General features: G+C 39.9%; 1 protein-coding gene across 2 annotated transcripts in view; it reads left to right on the forward strand.

Annotated features, from left to right (window-relative positions):
- The window catches only part of ABCC4 (ATP binding cassette subfamily C member 4), a 292989-nt gene that overhangs the window by 140671 nt on the left and 130575 nt on the right, over positions 1-21743 (forward strand). For both annotated transcript variants that reach the window (XM_010358905.2, XM_010358906.2), the window contains exons 15-19: positions 2025-2234; positions 3868-4008; positions 4745-4782; positions 5171-5265; positions 7051-7197. In XM_010358905.2, coding sequence (XP_010357207.2) covers positions 2025-2234; positions 3868-4008; positions 4745-4782; positions 5171-5265; positions 7051-7197 — 631 coding nt within the window. The remainder of the gene's footprint in view (positions 1-2024; positions 2235-3867; positions 4009-4744; positions 4783-5170; positions 5266-7050; positions 7198-21743) is intronic.

A 21743-nucleotide genomic window follows, 5' to 3' on the forward strand; every position in this document is an offset into this window, starting at 1 on the left:
CCTTAAGAGGATTATCGAAGGAAGAACTGCTGCCTCTTCAGAAGCAGTTCCGTGTGCTGGCTCTTCCCCACTCCCCCAGGAATAGGGAGCCTGGGTTCCTCAAAATTGAAAATAATTAATTTTTTATGCAGAGGGCTGAGTCTAGTGTGGCAAAACCTGAATGCTGGTACATTAGAATAAATCTGTGGGTGGCAGAATAACCTTTCTCCAAAACAACCATTTGGCCAGGTGCGGTGGCTCATGCCTGTAATCCCAGCAGTTTGGGAGGTCGAGGTGTCGGGGGAAATCACTTGAGGTCAGGAGTTCGAGACCAACCTGGCCAACGTGGTGAAAACCTGTCTCTACCAAAAATACAAAAAAATTAGCTGGGCGTGGTGGCGCATACCTGTGATCCCAGCTACTCAGGAGCCTGAGGCAGGAGAATCACTTGAACCGGGAAGGCGAAGGTTGCAGTGAGCTGAGATCGCGCCATTGCACTCCAGCCTGGGCAACAGAGTGAGATCCTACCACACACACACACAAACCATTTTTCCACTGGTGGGCACCCAGGATGAAAGTGTCCGTTCTTGCTGTCGTCCCAGCCCCCTCCCTAACAGCAGACAGAGCACGGTTGCCCCCTCGGAACCCACTCTGCATTGCCTGTCAGTACTTGGCTTCTGAGGAGAATTGCCATCCTAGTACCAGTAGGAGTTTCCTTGTGCGTGTTACAGATACTATGTGAAAAGTGGTCATTTCATCAAACTAGGTGTGTCACTTTTACTTCCTGTGTGGAAGAAGACTCAATGTATGATGAAGCATTTTCGAATTCTCCAGTTATCAAACTGGTCCAGAGGGCCCAAGGTGTCATTGGATTTTCCTCAGTGGACCCACCTTTTTGGGGGTGGGGAGGATTGGGGTAGCAGGGAAGGTCCTGGCCACCTTCCCCCACCTGACTTGCTTTAGCCAGTAGCTCCTCTCCTTTGATTTGTTTTGTATTCTGGGAGTTTGCCTAATATGTTTGCTGCTGTTTGAGGAAATCAGTTGGGTCTCATTTCATGAGGTATCTCATTTCATGGGGTACACAAATAGTGAAGATATTTGTACATTATTTTCTATGACTTTGTAAGGAGAGAAAACTGTGCAAGGAGGTGTCCCATGGAATGTTGAATTTTCAGTGAGGAATTCCCTGAGTCTTTGGGGCATTTATGTATGTATGTATGTATGCATGTATGCATGTATGTATGTATGTGATGCGGTTTTGCTCTTGTCGTCCAGGCTGGAGTGCAGTGGCTCGATCTCTGCTCACAGCAACCTCCGCCTTCTGGGTTCAAGTGATTCTCCTGCCTCAGCCTCCTGAGTAGCTAGGATTACAGGTGCCTGGCTAATTTTTTTGTATTTTTAGTAGAGATGGGGTTTCATCATGTTGGCCATGCTGGTCTCAAACTCCTGACCTCAGGTGATCCACCCGCCTTGGTCTTCCAGAGTGCTGGGATTTCAGGTGTGAGCCACCGCACCTGGCCTTTGGGGCAATTTTTGAGTAAAGACCATGAAGGTGCAGCTCATGGGGTCTGTGTCCAAGTCTGGTTCTCACACCTTTTTCCAACAGGGCCCATGGCCAGTGGAGGCTTGTGGAGTGCTTCCTACCTGTGCAGATATGCCTGTTCCTGTCAGTGTTAGGTTTCTTTCCTGGAATATCCTTCTCAATTTACTCATTCCTTCAATTCTTATTGCATAAGGCTTATCTCAGTTTTTCATGTGTAATAAGACTGCCGATACGGTCACCAGCATCTATGTGATAATGATTGCCATTTGCAACACACTATTACCATTTAAAAAATATTCTTCAGTACCTAACACGGGCTCTGGCTGAGAACAGAGCACCCGGTTGTGTATCAGGTTGAATTGTATTAGATTTGTCAACTAGGATTCCAGACCTAAATATAACCATAATTTAAGATCAGTTACCTTTTCTGGATTAGAATTAGATTAGGTTAACATTATCACCTGCAAATGTATCTCTCTGAAATTCTTTATTTTTATTTTAGGGTAAAATGGTGCAGAAGGGGACTTACACTGAGTTCCTAAAATCTGGTATAGATTTTGGCTCCCTTTTGAAGAAGGACAACGAGGAAAGCGAACAACCTCCAGTTCCAGGAACTCCCACACTGAGGAATCGCACCTTCTCAGAGTCTTCAGTTTGGTCTCAACAATCTTCTAGACCCTCCTTGAAAGATGGTGCTGTGGAGACCCAAGATGTGAGTTTACCTCCTGTTACAACATGGCCTGGTTTTGTTGACTGCTAATGGCCTTATGGATCTTCGGTCTCCTCTGTTTGAAGCATCATCTTTTGTCCCAAAGTAGATTCTGTGGTTTCAAGGCCCTATTCCATGATATTGGTAGATTAAAACAGAACCAAGGCAAACCACTCTGGTTGGAGTGATCCTTTGCATGTAGGCTGGGGAATGTCATGGAGATGAGTAGCAGGTGTGTGTGCTGGTGCAAGTCCCAAGCTGTGTGTGACTCACACTAATGTTACAATTCTTGAATTTACTGTAGTGAAGTCCTACTTAGTCTGGTGGCCCCCAACTTCTCTTTGCATCCAGAGGCATAATTTGAAGACCGCCTTACAGAAAGTCCTGCTGTGGGCCACATGAAATTAGCCACTTTTCCTATATGTTGGAATGTTCTAATGCTGCATGTGGCTGATGGAGATATTTTGCCCTGTTGTCAGATGGTTTATGTTAGGCCAGAAGTAGCACGTGCAAAGACCCAACAGTTCTGACACACAGCAGCCCATCTTCCTTCTTTACCTTTCAAGGGTAGGAGCTGCATCTTACTCATCTTGGTATTCCCAGTGGCCAACATAGAGCTGCTCAGTACATCCTCAGAGTATGTGAATCTCATGCCTTCTAAGTCCTCCAGGCAGAAATGTACCAGAGCTCACTTAAAAACATAGATATTCCTTGCCACGCAAACCCTCACTATCCAAATCCAGGAGCCTGAAGGATTCTTGCAGATATTCAGATTAGGCCCTCACATGCCAAATTCTCAGGAGTCAGTTTCTGAAACTCAGGAACCAAATAGATTAGGATCATATGGTATCCCTTGCTTTCCAAACTCTGGTTACTCAGACTCACTGCTTGAACCCAGTTACTGTATTGAGCTCATGTTTTGACCTTCTGCTCTTTTATGTTTCCATATTGAGTGATGCAGTTGAGAGTTCCATATCTTTCTGTATATGATTTTGGAACAAGTTTCCGTATGTATACTTGAATTTGGATGTGCTAGGTAAGTGCTGGACATTCTGATGTCATCCTTCCAGCAAGCCACGCCACAATGTACAAATGATATTTCCTTACCTCTAGTAGAACCCTGAAAGTGGAATGGCTGAGTCCAGGGATTAGTGCATGTAACTGGGTGTGGTGGCTTATGCCTGTCATCCCAGCACTTTGGGAGGCTGAGGCAAGAGGATCACCTGAAGTCAGGAGTTCCAGACTAGCCTGACCAATATGGTGAAAACCTGTCTCCACCAAAAAATAAAAAACTTAGCCAGGTGTGGTAGCAGGCATCTGTAATTCCAGCTACTCAGGAGTCTGAGGCAGGAGAATCGCTTGAACCTAGCTAGGAGGCAGCGGTTGCAGTGAGCCAAGATCACTCCACTACACTCCAGCCTGGGCAACAGTAGCGAAACTTCGTCTCAAAAAATATTAAATAAATAAAAAGTAAGTGCATGTATAGTTTGGCTGGATATTTCCACATCCTTCCCCACAGGCGATGGATCATTTGGACTTCTGCCTGTTTCCCCACAGCTTTGTCAACAGAGTGCATTGTCATCTTTGGGAACAGTTTTGTATACGGTTTTGTCTCTTACCACCCTTTCCTTTGCAGACGGAAAATGTCCCGGTTACACTCTCAGAGGAGCACCGTTCTGAAGGAAAAGTTGGTTTTCAGGCCTATAAGAATTACTTCAGAGCTGGTGCTCACTGGATTGTCATCATTTTCCTTATTCTCCTAAACACTGCAGCTCAGGTAAATAATGACATTTGTTTTGTGCCCTCAAAATGATATTTACAGTACCTATGTTTATGCTATTATGACTGCATCTTGCAGTTCACTTGGGATCTAAATTGAAATGTGCTGTCTTTGGGGAACAAAGTGAGGGCTGCCTAGTGGTGTCCCATTACAAAGACCTTCTGCGAAAAAAAAGGGTATCTTTCAATGATTTTAAAATGGAACGTGCGTTTTCTTGAGTTCTTGATATCTGGGAGTTTGGGCTCAGCACAGACCTGAGCTGGAAGAACTATGCAAGTTCTCTGAGCTTTTTATTCTTTCTATTTTTTTCTTTTTCTTTCTTTCTTTTTTTTTTTTTTTTTGAGATGGAGTTTTGCATTGTCGCCCAGGTTGGAGTGCAGTAGCGCGATCTTGGCTCACTGCAACCTCCGCCTCCCGGGTTTAAGCAGTTCTCCTGTCTCAGCCTCCGGAGTAGCTGGGACTACAGGCACATGTGCCACCATGCCCGGCTAGGCTCATTTTTGTATTTTTAATAGAGCTAGGGTTTCATTATGTTGGCCAGGCTGGTCTTGAACTCCTGGCCTTGAGTTGATCCGCCTGCCTCAGCCTCCCAAAGTGCTGGGGTTGAAAGCATGAGCCACCACACCCGGCTTTGAGGGCTTTCGTTCGATTATCCACGTTAGCGATTGAGAGTTTTGAGTTGGTAAGTCATGCCCAAGTTTGATTTTTGTCTTTGTTGTTTCTCACCTCCTAGGTTGCCTATGTTCTGCAAGATTGGTGGCTTTCGTACTGGTAAGTTATTTCTGACGTATGAAATACTCAAACATCAATAAGAAGACTCGCTTTTCCGTAGAGTTAGGGGGAGATGTTTGTTGATCCTTCTCTTCTAATCCTCACTTAGTTTACTGGAAGAAAAGTTAGAGTGCTTGCTGGTGGAGTGTAACCTGTGGTGGTCTCCACCCATGTCTGATCTGCGGCATCATGTTCACAGACAGTTTCGGGAACTAAAAGTTGTGATTTAAATTGAATTTTTATGAGGTAGATACACACAGGACTATATGAGCTGAGAATTATTTTCCAGCATGAAGCATTTCTCCCAAATTGTGGTTCATTTTTTTAAAAAAGGTATTTCTCTAAATTCCATATATAGCTTAATATTTTTTCTCCCCATGTTCCATAGGGCAAACCAACAAAGTACGCTAAATGTCACTGTAAATGGAGGAGGAAATGTAACCAAGAAGCTAGATCTTAACTGGTACTTAGGAATTTATTCAGGTAAAGTTGAATCATTTGGTCTATTATATGAGAGGCTGAGGTGCTTACAATGAGCCTGTGTGAGTAACTAGGGCTTCCAGGAGTAATTCAGTAATGTCTTAACAGATTAGGAGTCTCAGTCGAATTTACTTTGTGAATTAATTAGAATAATTATTTTAAAAATCTACTAGAAGAAAGAGGTTGAATGAAGACTCTTAATTTGCTCTGTACTGGATTTTGAAAGTTAAACCAGGATTGAGCATTCAGAAAATCAGCCACTGGAAATATGTGGCTATTGTCTATTCTAATAGGTTGCTTTAGCTAAATCTTATATCATTATACGGATGGGCAGGGGGATTAGAAACGGATCCCCACCCTGTGGTTCGGATTGTTCCAATTCTGTCTAAATAAACCCTGGCTTTTATTGAACTTGGATGAAATCCTCTGGCAGCAAGGCCCCCAAAATAAAAGCATTATTCCCTCCCAGGTATGCAAAGCTCCCTTCAGCACTGCTCATCTCCTGGGCTTCACTAATTACTTAAGAGGGAAGCTGAGCAGGGAAGAATCCAGTGTCTGGGAATTAGGACGCCTTCTATTTCCTACCTTGAGATCACAATGTTATCGCGTCCCCAACTGTGTGATTAATTTAACATTTGGCTTGCCAAACTAATATTAACACCGCACTCTGTTTTCACAAGAGTGCTTAAAATGTATGTAGCATTACATACTGTTTAAAGGAAATCCTCATCTAAAATTTTAAATATTTCCACAGGAAATGCTCCTACAAGCTTTCCTCAGAGATAGAGTGAGTTATCTTTGGAAGAACCTACTCAGTGAAATTTGGTGTTTATTTCATCTATCGCTTGCTAAGAAATCTGAATCCGTTAGGTGTTTACCTTCCAAATTGATGGACTATGTGAAAACTAAGGGAAGAAGGAAATCGGTTCTATTATGTTTGTGTAGGATGACAGGCTAAGGATAATGCCTGTTGATGGAGTTAGGAATTTGAGCTGCTTTCAGAGGTTAAATAACAGTGACATGTCATCTGAAAGGGAAATATTTGTTATAGAAGTTACCCCTACTGTATTGAGCATTGTGAGTTAAGAGATGTAGGAAAGCTCTTTTAATTTCTATGTGAATAATGGATCCTCATTCATGTCTTAATAAAATGTATGATTTATTTTATTCATTTAAAAATGTCTTGTGTCTATGTAAAACACTTAGTGGGGGATTAGTTGCTTATTTAGATTAATTATCTTATGTTAAAATATAATTTGTGTTGTCTTGCAATTCAATTATTCAAGAGGTTTTCCACATGCAACTTAATATGGTATTTTTAAATTCTTTAAAGCTACTTGGGCATTTTCTACAAGGAAAAGGTAAATCATTTCTCCTATTCCTTGTTAATATCACATGTTGGTATCAAAACATACCACCTTTTTTAGATTATGGGACATAATGTAAATAATAAGATTTGGAATATGGAGAAGATCAATTTCATGATTATCTGTCTTACTTCTGAGTTTTTAATAGAACTTGCAATTGAATTAGGAGAGCCTAGAATGAAATTGTATTGTACACTTGATTTTTCTTTTCTGTACAGTTTCCGTTCAGTGAGAGAAAAAGAAACTATTTTAATCCTTCTTTGTCAATGTATTTTGTAAATACGTCATACTTTTGTAGAATCCAGATGCTTTATGGAATAAATTAAGTAACATCTTTATAAACTACCTGACTTGCTTTAGCAACTGTTGAAGAAAATGCAGAGATATGCTGTGTTCTCTAAGTGATATTTCTTTATTTCAGGTTTAACTGTGGCTACCGTTCTTTTTGGCATAGCAAGATCTCTATTGGTATTCTACGTCCTAGTTAATTCTTCACAAACTTTGCACAACAAAATGTTTGAGTCAATTCTGAAAGCTCCAGTATTATTCTTTGATAGAAATCCAATAGGTAAGTCTGACACCAAGTTTCTCAGTAAGTATGTCTTGTTAACAACACATTTGGGATCTGATTACGTTTCCGTCTTTGAAAATGGAAGGGGTGCTTGGAAGAAAATCACTATGCATGTTGATTTATTTTCTACAAGAAGCTTCACTGCTGTTTTTCTCCTACTAGAGAAAATCTGAATATGGGTGGGGAGGGGGGCATACAATCTTTTATTCCAATTTATATGTGTGTGGAAAAATAAATGAATGTTGACTCTGCAGAATGCTCTAGGAATCCATTTGCTGTGAGGCAAGTGAAGCATCCTGCATTCCCTGTAAACATGTTTAAATGTAGTAGTTGCTAAAACATTGGCTGTGTTGACATAGTGTTAGGTTATGCCGTTTTTCGGAGGGGTCTTTGTAATCAGGAATGCTCTGATGTGAGACGGGCTGTGTATTTCTTTCTTTCACTGGGAAACCCATTCATTTCTGGAACCACAGGGTTTTTGTACATACCCTGACTGTGAGGTTTCCCTGAAAGACAATACATGGTTAATTAAAAGCCAAGATTGGTAAAATGTAAACTCCCCTTCAAAAACAGTTTCTAACTCTGTGGTTTTAAAGTAGACTTTTGGTTCTATAATAGAGACTTTGTTGAACCTGCCATGTAGATCTTCAGTAGCTCGTTTCCTAGCTATACCCAAGTATACGCAGTAGTTTCCAAGTGGTTGATGCCTCTGCACGATGGGCTTCTTACCTGTCTTGCTTCTGAGGCTAGCCTTCCTAACCCGGGTTCCTAGGGAGAGAGTTAGTTGTGCCTATACGTCCCCACCCTGGTCAGTTGAGTGGACTTGTGGGGAGGCCTGAGTGACATTGTGCAAATGATAGCTACCCTCATAGAAGCAGGGAGGGGGCCTGGAGACAACACAGGCATAGCTTTGGCTTGGCCATTGACTAGCTTTGTGACCAAGGCCAGAGCACATAGGTGCTATTACACAGGCAAATCTCTAAGCAGATGCTGTAGTTCAAAGTGTGGACTCAAACTAACTGCCTGAGATCAGTCCTGGTGCTGGTTACTAATTGTTATAGCTGGTTATAGTTACATTCATACTCATGTCCTAGTTACTGAAGTTTTCTGTGTCACAGTTTTCTTATCTGTAAAATGGGGATACTATTCATACCCACCAAATTGAAATCTTATGAGAATTAAGCATGTTAATACATTCCTAGTACATGAAACTGGGTGTAGCTACATGGTCAGTGCCTAACGAATGTTAGTGGCAGTGAAGTCATGTATCTCTGAATTGAACCACCTTCACTGTGGGATGGAAATTACTCCTACCCTCTCTGTTTTACATGATTTTCATGAAGATTAAGGAAGCCTATTCTGGAAAGCATCTCGTGTAGATTTATTTAACAAAACTTTTCAGTCCAAGCACGGTGCAATGTGCAAGGATTTGTAAACTGCAGAGACCACACAAATATCGGTCTGATTTCAGCTGTTATTAGAAAGTCATTGGAGGACCTCTGCACTCTTACAGCTGTAACATCGCGCCACTTTGCCAGTTAATTTGAAACTACAGTCATAACGTTTGGAGCATTAAGTGGGACTGCATTTCTATTATCACAGGCCTCGGAATGTTCATGACTACCATTAACCAGCCTCTCCATGTTCGAGACCTGTGGGCTTCTCCTCATGCTGATTTATTTATTATTCAGGGATTTGGGACCCAGTCTAAATCTTGGAGGTCACTAATCTTACGGCAGCACATGAGTGTTTATCTTGCTTCCTCCTCCTATATCTATTAGCATGACTTTATTCCTTCAACAAAATAGAAGCCCAAATAAGTACCCCAAAGAGAAGCCTACTTTGTCCAAAACGTTTAGAGGTCATGAATTATTTACTTTTTTTTAGTGGTAGATGTTGAAAAAATTATATTTAAAAATTAAAAGTTTTTTAATGGTAGAATTAAAATTTTCATTTAGATAAAATTTTTGTACTTTTTACAATGGTGAAGGATACACAAAATCTGTGAATTATGCCTCAGAATTCACATTACTGATTGTATGCGCTTCGATGGTTATATATATATATAGAATTTATTTAGAGATAAGGTCTCATTCTGTTGACTAGGCTGGAGTGCAGTGGTGTGATCACAGCTCACTGTAACCTTGACCTCCTGGGATCCAGTGACCCTCCTGCCTCAGCCTCCCAAATAGTTGGGACCACAGGCCTCTGCCACCATGCCCAGCTAATTATTAAAATTTATTTTATTATAGTTTGAAGAGATGGGATCTCACTGTGTTGCCCAGGCTGGTCTCGAACTCCTGTGCTCAAGGGATCTTCCTGCCTCAGCCTCCTCAAGTGCTGGAATTACAGGCATGAGCCACTGGACCCAGCCAGCTTTATAATATAAATAAAAATTCCCCTCTAGGATAGTGAGGCAGGCATGCCCCATTTTTCAGTACTCTTAAATATACATGTTAAATGTGTATAGGTATCTGGCATGATGTTGTGCCCCCTAAATTGCAGAGTGTTCTTTGAGTAGGGTAGAAAGACTGGGAAGCATGTCTGAATACTTAGTTATTAAAAGCAAGCTCTTAGAAGAGCCCTGGGGAAGTTTCCTATGAGCTCAGCATCCTGATATTCTCCCAGATTGTAGAAAATTTAGGAAACGGGGAGGACCTCTGCTGGCATATAGTTTCCAGTAAGCTCACCTTGGGATGGCGAGTGGCACAGAAACTCCAGGTGACTCACACCGGGGTTCTGGCTAGATGTCCCTCATATCCCCATCTCCAGTGCCCTTGGGCTGGAATATTCTCAGTGCCTGATCTGCAGCATAGAAATGTCTTCTCCATTATTTTATGGCCGCTCCCACCCCAGATGTGCCGTCCCCCTCATCATGCTTCTGCCCAGATCCTCGTCCGTGTGGTTAATGAATGGGTGACCCTTGCTGCTGACTCAGAGAACCAGACCTTCTGGTAGGGTGCCCCTGACTGCCCCACTGTGGTCCCAAGTTCACTTATTTGCATTTAGGGAGAAGAGGAAGGTAAACCTGCAAGGTCTGTGTTTCTTCTCAGCAGTGAAGTTTCTGTTTCTTTTCTCTCTCTTTTTTTTTTTTTTTTTGAGGCAGAGTCTTGCTCTGTCATCCAGGCTGGAGTGCAGTGGCACAATCTCGGCTCACTGCAAGTTCTGCCTTCCGGGTTCACGCCGTTCTCCTGCCTCAGCCTCCCAAGTAGCTGGGACTACAGGTGCCTGCCACCATGCCCGGCTAATTTTTTGTACTTTTTTAGTAGAGATGGGGTTTCACCGTGTTAGCCAGGATGGTCTCGATCTCCTGACCTTGTGATCCGGCCGCCTTGGCCTCCCAAAGTGCTGGGATTACAGTCGTGAGCCACCACACCTGGCCTGAAGTTTCTGTTTGTAAGAAGGCCACGCTTCTCCAACATGCAAGACATTAAGTTCCTCTCCATTTCGAACCCACCTATGGTTGCATGAAATTCGTCTTTGTTTATGTAATACAATACCTTTTTATCTACTGGTCTTTCATTAACCTGATAAATCTTAAGTTAGCAGGATAAAATGTGAGGCAAACCAATGTGCTGCCTTAGAATGACAAGAGACAGTTCTCTTTCTTTTCTCTTTTCTTTTCGTTTCTTCCTTCCTTCCTTTTCCTTCCTCCCTCCCTCCCTCCCTCCCTTCCTTCCTTTCCTTTTCTTTCCTTCCTTCCTTTTTCTTTCTCTTTCTTTCTTTCTTTCTTTCTTTCTTTCTTTCTTTCTTCTCTTCTTTCTCTTTCTTTCTCTCTCTCTAGTTCTTTCCTTCTTTTCTCTTTCTTTCCCTCCCTCCCTCCCTCCCTCCCTTCTTTCCTTCCTTCCTTCCTTCCCCTTCCTTTCTTTCATTTCCTTCCTTCCTTCCTTTTCCTTTCTTTTCTTTTTTTGAGACAGAGTCTTGCTCTGTTGCCCAGTCTGGAGTACAGTGGCATGATCTCAGCTCACTGCAATGTCCACCTCTTGGGTTCAAGCAATTCTCATGCCTCAATCTCCTGAGTAGTTGGTATTACAGATGTCTGCCACCACACCCAGCTAACTTTTTTTTTTTTTTTTTTTTTTGTATTTTTAGTAGAGACAGGGTTTTACCTCCCACTGATACTGAGATAGCAATTTTCCCCAGAAGCCAAGTACTGACTAGCAGTGCAGAGCTGGGTCTGAGGGGCAAATGTGCTCTATCTGCTGTTGGGAGGGGGCTGGACCCACAGCAAGAACAGATACACATTCATCCAGGGTGCCCACCAGTGGACAAATGGTGGTTGTTTGTGTGTGTGTGTGTGTCTGTGTGTGTGTGTGTGTGTGGTAGAGTCTCACCCTGTCGCCCAGGCTGGAGTGCAGTGGCATGATCTCAGCTCACAGCAACCTCTGGCTCCCAGTTTCAAGTGATTCTCCTGCCTCAGCCTCCTGAGTAGCTGGGATTACAGCATCCACCATCACACCTGGCTAATTTTTGTATTTTTAGTAGAGATGGGGTTTCACCATGTTGACCAAGCTGATCTCGAACTCCTGACCTCAGGTGATCCACCCATCTTGGCCTCCTCCTAAAGTGCTGGGATTATAGGCGTGAGCCACTGCGCCCGGCCAAGAGCCAGTTTTCCTTTCTTGTCTTTTTATCCTTCTCTCACCCATTGTTACTTTTTATTCTTTCCTCCTTTGAGGTAGGTTGGTAATGGGATCGCATGTGTCTGCATATTTTGATTATGACCTGAGTTGAAGAGAGCATTTGCAGACATTTTCTGATGCTGTTCGCTGCATCTACCTCTTCCTAGTCAGTTTTTTGTGTGTCTTAGCCCTGTTTCCGTTCTGTTCCAATCGTAATAAATGGGTAACGCAAATCCTAAGTCAAGAGTAAGTCTTCAGAAACTAAGAGATGGTTTTTATTTGAAATGTAAATCCTGTTTTCCTGGCATGGGCAGGATTAATTTTGCTTTTGATATCCAGCACAAGAGGGCAGCATGGTCTGCAGTATTTCAGTGACATAATGTAAGAGCACCTTGTGGCAAAACCCGATTTTTAATTTAAAGCTTTCTTGGAAATTCTATTTTTATAGCTTTGGTCTTTGTATTTTGATATGTGTTAATATGGAATTTAAAAAGTAATTTTGTGGTGTCTTATGTTTGACACATGCAAGTCTTTGTGGAAGATATTTTTCTGATGTTGTCTTGGAATACCTAGCTTTTCAAACAGGGATTTTTGGATTTCCTAATTACACCTTCTTGACTAGTAACTGGAATAGGCAGACGCTGACATCTTGACTGGTTGGATGCATTTTAATTCCTGAAGCATACATTATGATTTGCTTGTATGATGTTTCTGTTTTCTTTGTAAGCATGAGTTTGCAGAGAAAGATAGCTACACAAGTTAGTTTCTTTAGCTTTTTCCATGCCAACAGAGTTAGCAGGGACATTTTATTCTTATTAGGTCTCTACAATTTCACTCGTTGTTTTGGAGAAAAGATGAGCGGTTTGTTGTCCTGTTTTCTCATGCCTAATTATGGTGACATGACATTTAGCTAAGTACACTGACTCTAATGGGTGCCAGATAAATATTTGTTTACTTGCTTTCAATTTGTTAATTTGGCTTTAAGAACCCAAGAACTGGTGTCGGTAGAAGTGTTTGTTTACTCTCTCAGGGAAGTATAAAGTTAATATTGGGTTACAGCCAGTATGTTTCACACAACTGGTTTTTCTCCAGTGTGTGCGCGGGGAGTATGTGCGTGTATGTATATTTATGTTCATTGATGCCTTCAATAGTGTAACAACGAAAAAACAGATTCATACCGTTCTTTTTTCTTTATAGATTAAGGTAAATGAGAGCTAAAACACTACAAAAAAGAAAAAAGAAACATTGACTTCTTCGCATGTTTCTTTTTTTTTATGCAGTGGAAGGTGCTTGTGGTCACTGAGGTATGGAATGTGAATGCTAGTACTAGATTTTAAGACAGGCATATTCTCCTATGTTCCTGAATCAAAAATCTAGGGTTGCCCCAGTGATTAAGATTCCCAGCTTTTAGCCAGGTGTGGTGATGCGTGCTTGTGGTCCCAGCAGCTCAGGAGGCTGAGTCAGGAGGATCACTTGAGTCTGGGAGGTCAAGACTGCAGTGAGCTATGATTGTGCCACTGCACTCCAACCTGTCTCCAAAAAAAAAAAAAAAAAAAGATTCCCAGCCTGATTGAATGGGAAGTTAGGCTCTGTAGATGATTTCACAAATACAAACTCTCCTACTTTTGGATGTGCATCCTACAGGGATTGAGGGGAGGAGGGTGGTAGTGCTTTGAACTATTGTTCTGTTTCTGAAACCTGGAAAGGGACTCTGGAATCCGCTGCAAGTTGCTCAGTAATTCGTGGAGAACTGAAAAGTGAGCTGAAAGCAGCCTCCATGGTGAGGTTTTTATATGATCAGGAAGACTGCCTTGTGATACTTTATAAAATCTAATGTCCATATCCTGCTTCCTTGCCAGAAAAAAAGAGTCATCAATAGAGAAGAAACATAATTGTAGGGATACCTATTTATCTGTTTATTCAGTTCAAATGACCACTGGAGTTGGTGCTAAATGTGCATTTTTAACAAGTATAATATTTCAGCACTGTCAAAATTACCTCTACAATAATAGGCCTGTTAAATTATAGCTCTATAAGCTAGGGGGTAAGATGGCTCTGCCCAGCACACATTAATCTGTGCCTGTTCACACAGGTGATTCTGCTGAGCAGGTAGCATGTTTAAACAAGAAATACTGGTCCTAAAACCTCTGATTTATGGTAGGTGTTGTTTTGACACAGCACCATTCAGACAATTTACAAGGCAAGGCTTCGTACTAAAATGTTTCCTCAGTGTCATCATTCGTCACCAGTATAAATATTCAGTAGTGATGCGGGAAAATTGGTAATATGCCCATTGATGCCAAATCACTCGCTATGTTTCCTTTCAAGTGAGATCTGTTGTGGATATGGTTAAAAGAAGCTATGATTTTTCTTCCTTGAGAGCAGATGAGCTGTAAGAAATTGAGAATAACAACCATCCTGACAGCTTTCATGTACTCATCTTGCCTATATTGCTTTTAATTCTGGCTTAAGTCCTGCGGGCTTTCCCTCCCACCCCCTTGCCTGATGCATATTGTAAAGAACATATTTATATGTACATTAGTTAGTTTAAGAGGCTTTTTGTGTTCAAAGGAAGAAGTTAGTCATCACCAGAAAAGCTTTGTTGCAAAACAAAAACACACATTTCCCCTTTCATTTTTTCTTGTTAATAATAACAAATGCAAGTGACTGTAAAGGGAATAACACAAAAGATTGCATCAATCATAATGATTCTCAATAGCCACATAAATATTGTTTTTTCAGCTTTGAATGAAACAGCTAAGAGTTTGAAGTAGGTGTGGTAATTAAATCCTGTCGGGTTGTCACAAATTAAAAATAATGTTTTTTCACATAACAATGGTTATATGTACTTAAACTCTTATCGGGGTGATATGAAGTCATATTTTATGGGAGTTGCTCATTTACTGCTAATAGTATCATAAAAGCTTTTGTTAGGAGTTTAAATAGTTACATAGTTACATATATTTGATTGCTATTGTTATTTTGTCAGCAATCTGCATGTAAGCGATTACTGTAGCACTTATCTGCAGCTGGTAAATATTGCACCATTTTGGCATACATTTGTAATCTACTAGAATGTTCTGATTCATGTTTTTGCTCCATAATAAATCATACATGGAAATACTGACAACTTAGTAACAGAGAAAGCACTGTGTTTGTGGTTGTCCAATAAAATGTTAAAAAGATAAAAAATTAGGGAAGCGTGTGCTTTGTTCAAAATGGTAACTGTGTAATATTTCAGGAAATTATAAGATGACATTTTACTTAATTGTGTTAAATTGTTTTCCTATAGTGTATATAATATGATACCTGCATGTATTTGTATACGCCTGTATCTCTCTGTCTCTTTCTCTTGATATATGTAAGTTCTCCACTTCAGTCTAATGGCCATGGCTATGGTTTTAATGCCCCCCATTAACTGATTTGATATGTGTTGTCTTTATCTTTACCTTCAGCTAACTTGGAACTCAGGGCTTTGTAGCATATCCCAATATCTGCTGTTAATGTGTGCTTAGTAATTTGGCATTAGCCTATGGGATGTGTGACTGATAGTAGTAATTCAAGTGTTGTCATTTAAAACTGTCTCCCCACTGTTAGATCAACAGTTAACACTCTGTGACTTTATTGTCAGAAAAGAAAGTATCTTCATGACTTAGTTCTTAGCTGTTATATAACCATTTCTAGAGAAAATAGAACACTGTTTCTGGAATAACCTAGTAATATTCCATTAGCCGCTTGCAGTGGCCGATTTCAACGTGAATAAATATTGATAAGTATATTACGGAGAGCCTAATATGTACAAAGCATAGTTTTTGGACACTGAGTGGAAGTTGTTGGGATTTGCTAGCTTGAAACGCTGTTCTGTTTTACTGTAAGGCCAACTGCTTCCCCTCAAAGATTTGACTTTGGAGTTCTCATGAGAACTCTGGTGTTCATTTATAACTGGAATTTTAATTTGAGAGTTTTCCATTTATAACTGGAGTTTAATTTGAGTTTTATATGAGAACTAATTTTCATTTATAATTGGAGTTTTCATATTCCATTATTTTATTCCTGCCCCCTTTATTATAAATATGATTATTTATATTGCCGTGAAGACACTGGAAAAAAAATTAGAATATTTACAACATTGGGGTTGTGATATTTTGTTTTCCATAAAGATTAAAACTTTTTTGCTTTTATCAAGTTTTTGATAGTATTTATGAAAATGATAGTTACATTGTAATTTAGGTAATTATGTAGTTACCGCCCTTGTCTTGTGTTAGCCTTGTTTTCCCCTGTCTTCCCTGTCTTGTTTTCCCCTTGTCTTCTTAGAGCTTATCTGTTGTTTCCTTGCTAAATCCCCTGAACCCAGGATTGGATACACTGTATCTGATTAGTAAATATTTGTTGGCTGGACAGAACAAGAAATAGTTCCAAGAGTGCATTTGCATCTCTTTAAGCAACACCCATAAAGAACAATGGGACTTTACAGTGTTGAAATAAAGTTAGAGTGTTTTTTGTCTTACAGCTGGTACTTATATTAAATTTAACTCTTGCCTCCAATTTTCTTTTTCAAAAGTACAGTTTGTAATAGATTACTTGTGGTGGACTTTGTTTCTGATACAAGATGGCCTGAAGAGAAAACCATACATTGGTTCTTTGGAAACTGTGATTCGTGGAACTAGACCAAGTTCTCCTGTTGTTTCCCAGTCAAAGAAATGCAACTGTCAAACACCTAATAAATTTCTTTGGGGTTTAGTTGTGTGTTGAAGGTGACTTTTAACACTCTGTGGGTTAAATGTCTGGTACTGTATAGTTTTGTTTCATAAACTACATGCCCTTAAGAAGTAAAGAGAGGAATTAATCCATTTAAAATCATCAGTAGACATTTAAAATCAGTTCTTGCACAAGGAGTTGATGTGTTGAGATGCCCCAATTCTGCTAGGATCATAGTTTGTGGGAACTAACTCAGTCACTTCTGTTAGCCTCAGGGTTCTAACAGGTAAAAGGAGGCTTTTTCATTCATCAAGCATTTATTGGTCTTCTACTCATTGTCACCTGTGGTCCCAAACATTGGAACTAAAGTACCTGTTTTCAAGGGACTTGCACACTTAAATAGTTGCAGACAGTTTTCTTTTTCTTCCTCCTCTTCCTCCTCCTCCTCCTCCTCCTCCTCCTCCTCTTCCTCCTCCTCTTCTTCTTCTTCTTCCTCCTCCTCCTCCTCCTCATCCTCCTCTTCTTCCTCCTCTTCTTCCTCTTTTTTCTTTCTTCTTTCTTCTTCTTCTTTTTTTTTTTTTTCTTGAGACAGAGGCTTGGTCTGTTGCCTAGGCTGGAGTGCAGTGGTGTGATCTCAGCTCACTGCAACCTCTGCCCGCTGGGCTCAAACAGTTCTCTTGCCTCAGCCTCCCAAGTAGCTGGGACTACAGGCACGTGCCACCACACTCAGCTAATTTTGTATTTTTAGTAGAGACAGAGTTTCACCATGTTGGCCAGGCCGGTAACGCACTCCTGATGTCAAGTGATCTGCCTTCAGCCTCCCAAAGTGCTGGGACAGGTGCGAGCCACCGCACTAGACCAACAATAGATTATTTCTAAAAACCATCTTGTGTAAGAATCTATGATCTCATATCAAAAAGATGCATATTAAAGTTAACGCAGCTGCCAAATGGAAGTCTAGATACTCTTCTAGATACATAGAAGACACACGAGCATAGCTCTATCGGATATGTCTTCTTCATAATTCATTGGCCTTGATTTTATAAAATTTCCAAATACCATTCTTTCGGCACTTCAAAACCAATTGTGTTCAAAATGAAATCATACCAGTGGGAGTAGCAGAGGTGTTCAGGAAACAAAATAAATGATTCTTTATTTCAGATCATAATCTCACAATTTCTAGGCAGACTCTTGACTGGGCCTAGAGGCTTTTCTGAGCCACTGGGGAAGGTCTCAGTGCTACAGTTCAGCTCTTCAGCTCAGGAAAGTGTGTTGGAGAAAGGGGAGGGACCTCCAATGTTGCCCTTTACAAGTACCAGCACACGCTTTGGGCTTTAAGAAGTATTGATAGGAGAAAGAACATAAGTAATGATGTTTTCCCTGTAAGTAATGTTATCATGAAATCAACTATGATCCACTGAGTGTTCTCATTCTTGGTCACCAGGATTAATATTTGAGAAATTTCTTGCTCATTTAAATAGAAGCTCTTTCATATCTCAAATAAAGACTTGACAAGCTTCAAAGTACATTTTGAGGCCCTGGCAGTGGGGAAGGGGGAGGAGGGGGAGGAAAAAACAGGTACGTTTTGAGAGGAAGTTTATTAAAAACAGGTTCTCTGTTCTGGAAACATTTTCCTTTCATGTCTTGTTTGCATTTGCATTTTAATAGATTATATCACATGGGCAAATGTTCCAACCTCTTGAACACCTGGAAAGCCTGTCTTAGACTTGTTCTGGTGTTTAGAAATCTTTAGGCAGACAGTGTTCCAAATACAATCATGCTCGCCAGGCATGGTGACTCATGTCATATAATCCCAGCTTGGGAGGCTCAGACAGGAGGATCGCTTGAGGCCAGGAGTTTGAAAGCAGCTTGGACAATAGCAAGACCCCATCTGTAAAAAAAAAAAAAGTAGCTGTGCAGAGTGGCGTGTGCCTATAGTACCAGCTCCTCATAAGACTGAGGTGGGAGGATTGCTCAAGCCCAAATGTTTGAAGCTGCAGTGAGCTATGATTACTGTATTGCCCCCCAAGCCTAGGACTCAGCATGAGACCCTGTCTCTGAAACTGTACAGCACCATCTGAGAAAACAGTATATCTCCCCTGGTTGATCTTCAGCCTGATAGTAGCTAATCAGACTTCTCTCTGAACTTCAAGTGGAAGTTTATAGAAATGTTCTTTTGCTTCAGTGACTGGTCTCATTCCTCACTCTGATAGAAGCACATAATAGAAGAGTTCAGAGATTTTGAGGGTGGTAGGAAAAAATAGTGTACCCAGTTCTTTCTGTGTTCCGCACAATGATATTGGAACAGGGAATATAGTTGAAGTAGATTTACCCTTAAATATATTTTCTCCACACATAATTCCACATACCTTGATCAGCCATGGTGCTTTGAGGCATAGAATCATGGATCTTTTTTTTTCATTACCTTTAAATATTTAAAAGTAGAGTAGGAAGGAAATGGTTGCTTTTTTTAAAGTAGTCATTATTTTTAATTTTTTTTCCTCCTGTTGGTGTCAGAATGGCCTGGGCGCATAAAATTTATTTCCTTTGGGGGAACTATAAATTTATTCTTCTTCTCTTTTTGGAGAATAAAATGGTAGTAACATCTTACAATTATCCCATGCGAATATAAATCTTCTCTATATACTCCCTGTTACTTAGCATGAAAATGAAGAGGGAGTCAAGTATAGTTTAATAAGTTCTACCGATGAACTGTATTGTAGACAGAAGTATTTCTTATTGGTGCCAAGTTGGAAAAGTTTGTCTTGATGTGGTCCTGTAAATGAAAGGAAAATCAACACATACATTTCAGGATGATGAGTGATCAGTGTTACTAGAAAAGTGTTCTTCTTTCACTTTAAGATTAAATAAATAGTTGTTGACATAAATAGCCAGAGTAATAAAAGGGAACACCTGTGTAATCCAGCCATCAGCAGTTTTATCGTACAATCAGATAAGCTGCTGTTTGTTAAGGAATTGTCAAGTCTTTAGACTAGATGAATAGGTTTCGCTCATACGTTAGAGAATTTTAAAAACTGAACAGAAGAAGCTTTAATTTCCCTTGATGCCAAATGTTCTAACCACTCTCATCTCCTTTCACACATGAGAAGCTGTAGGAGTTTAAAGCTTAATTGACCTAGCCTTCAGGTATGTCTTCTTCCATTAGTTATTGCTCTACCAAAGTAGCTAAATGTTCTAGATGAGATTAGGGTTTGAAATTTTATATGGCAAAATAGGTACCTCATCATTTTTGGATAAACATTGGGTATTTTTCTCTAATACAGCTCATCTGTTCTCTCCCTTTAATTCTCATGTCCACTTTTCATTTGATGTTAAATGAGAGAGAACTTTGGTTGTCATTTAAGAACCTCTTGAGCAAAACAGTTATCTTAAGAAGCATTGATATGAGGTGTGTGTGTGTGTGTGTGTGTGACAGGGGTAGGGGAGAGGGAGAGAGAGACTTTTTAGTTAGATTGTCCCACCACAATAAGAATTATATTACTGGATTCTGTTAATAACGTGAAATTTAAAATTTGAAAATTAATCAGCAAATAAAATGTCCTTTGACTTCACCCACCAGCAAATGAAAGGATTTTTCTTTATTTTCTAATAGGGGATTTAAACCACTATGTGGTTTGGGATCCATGGTACCCTTTTGGTAAAAAGCCTGACTTTGGAATCAGCCTGCCCAAATGTGAATCTCAGTTCTACCTTGCCAACTTACTTAACCTCTTTCTGCTTCAACTTATTTATAGCATGGCGATGATGTTAACAGTGCAATTCTTTTTTTGTGTGAGTGAAAATTAAGAGAATCAATATATGAAAAGAATTTGATATGGTACCTAGCAGCTAAAACTTGATTTTTTTGACTATTTAATTGTTGTGATGAAATTTTAGTAGTTTTTAAAAATGCACAAAGTCCAGATCTGCTAGTTTTGATAAAATAATGGGATTTTGGGAAGGGTGTCTGTGTTTTCCTGGATGCAAAGAAAAACAGATAAATGACCAAGACTAACAAGCCACAAAAGAAAATCAATAGAGTATTTTTTTGTTTGTTTGCATGTTTTCTTTTTGGTTGTGTTTTCAGTGGGGCTTAGCTTCATTCCAGAGTTAATTTTAAATTTAATTTGGTTTTACAATGAGAGCTCAATTTTGCATGTAAGTACCAAACATCTGGTTTACTTTTTGTTTGAAAACGATACAGCTGAAGTTTAGTACAGAAGTCTATTGTGTAATTAAGGAAAGACAGTTTGAAATTTTGTAAAATGAGTTCTATTTAAATGGAATATTGGAATTATTCCAGAGAAGTGGATATACTTCTTAGGAGTAGGAGAAACTTACATTATTTTTAAAAAATGCTATAACTGGTCCAAATGTATAAATTCTATGTATTCACCTTTTTCAAAAAGCATGAAAAATGACAAATTTCACAAGTGAAAGTTAAAGTTGACCTAAGGCAGTTTTAGATTGTTGAGCCTTCAAATTTTATTCATGGGATATTTCTAGAGACAGTCTGTGGTTTGTTCACTCCAGTTAATTCTGGGCAATCTTTCTACATTTCTATCAGATGGACATTCTGATACTTTAAAACTTCCTCTTGCGCAAAATATGTTTAAAGCAACCTGGGAAGAAAATGAGATTTCTGGTTAGTTCTTATAAACTATAAATTATGTTTTTAAGACATTTAAAGGAATAATAAACCAAACACAGCAGATCACTCCTGTTACTGCACGATTATCATTAATAAACTAACAATTAAAATACCATAAAGTACTGACTGGATATAATACTAGCATTGTGATATATAAAAAATAGAATTTGGGGTGGAGAGACCTAAATGAAGACAGGACACCTACTAATTTTCCACCCGCCTGCCAGGTAGTTGTACCCTAAGGCAGAGACACCCAACTAGTCCGGAGTCTTAGAATTCAGCCTCAGTAATGTCAGAAAGGCCCTCAGCTCTGAACTGCAATGATTCTCTCATTCTGTGCAACTCTTTTAGAGATAATTTGATAAGAGCTTAAGAAAGTCAAAAATAGGTTGTTTGTAAGATGTCAGAGGATTTTTGTAATAGTTTTGCCCCACCCTTGAATGTTTTAGAGGTCTGTTGGAGGACAGAAGTTTTGGTTTTTGGCAGTTACGTTCTAGTTCGCTACCAAATTGAGGATCAGCCAGAGGTACGATACATTTGGAATCTTTCCCTGTGTCTTATACTTTTATAGC

This window comes from Rhinopithecus roxellana, chromosome 18 (genome assembly GCF_007565055.1).
Source record: "Rhinopithecus roxellana isolate Shanxi Qingling chromosome 18, ASM756505v1, whole genome shotgun sequence".
Lineage (NCBI taxonomy): Eukaryota > Metazoa > Chordata > Mammalia > Primates > Cercopithecidae > Rhinopithecus > Rhinopithecus roxellana.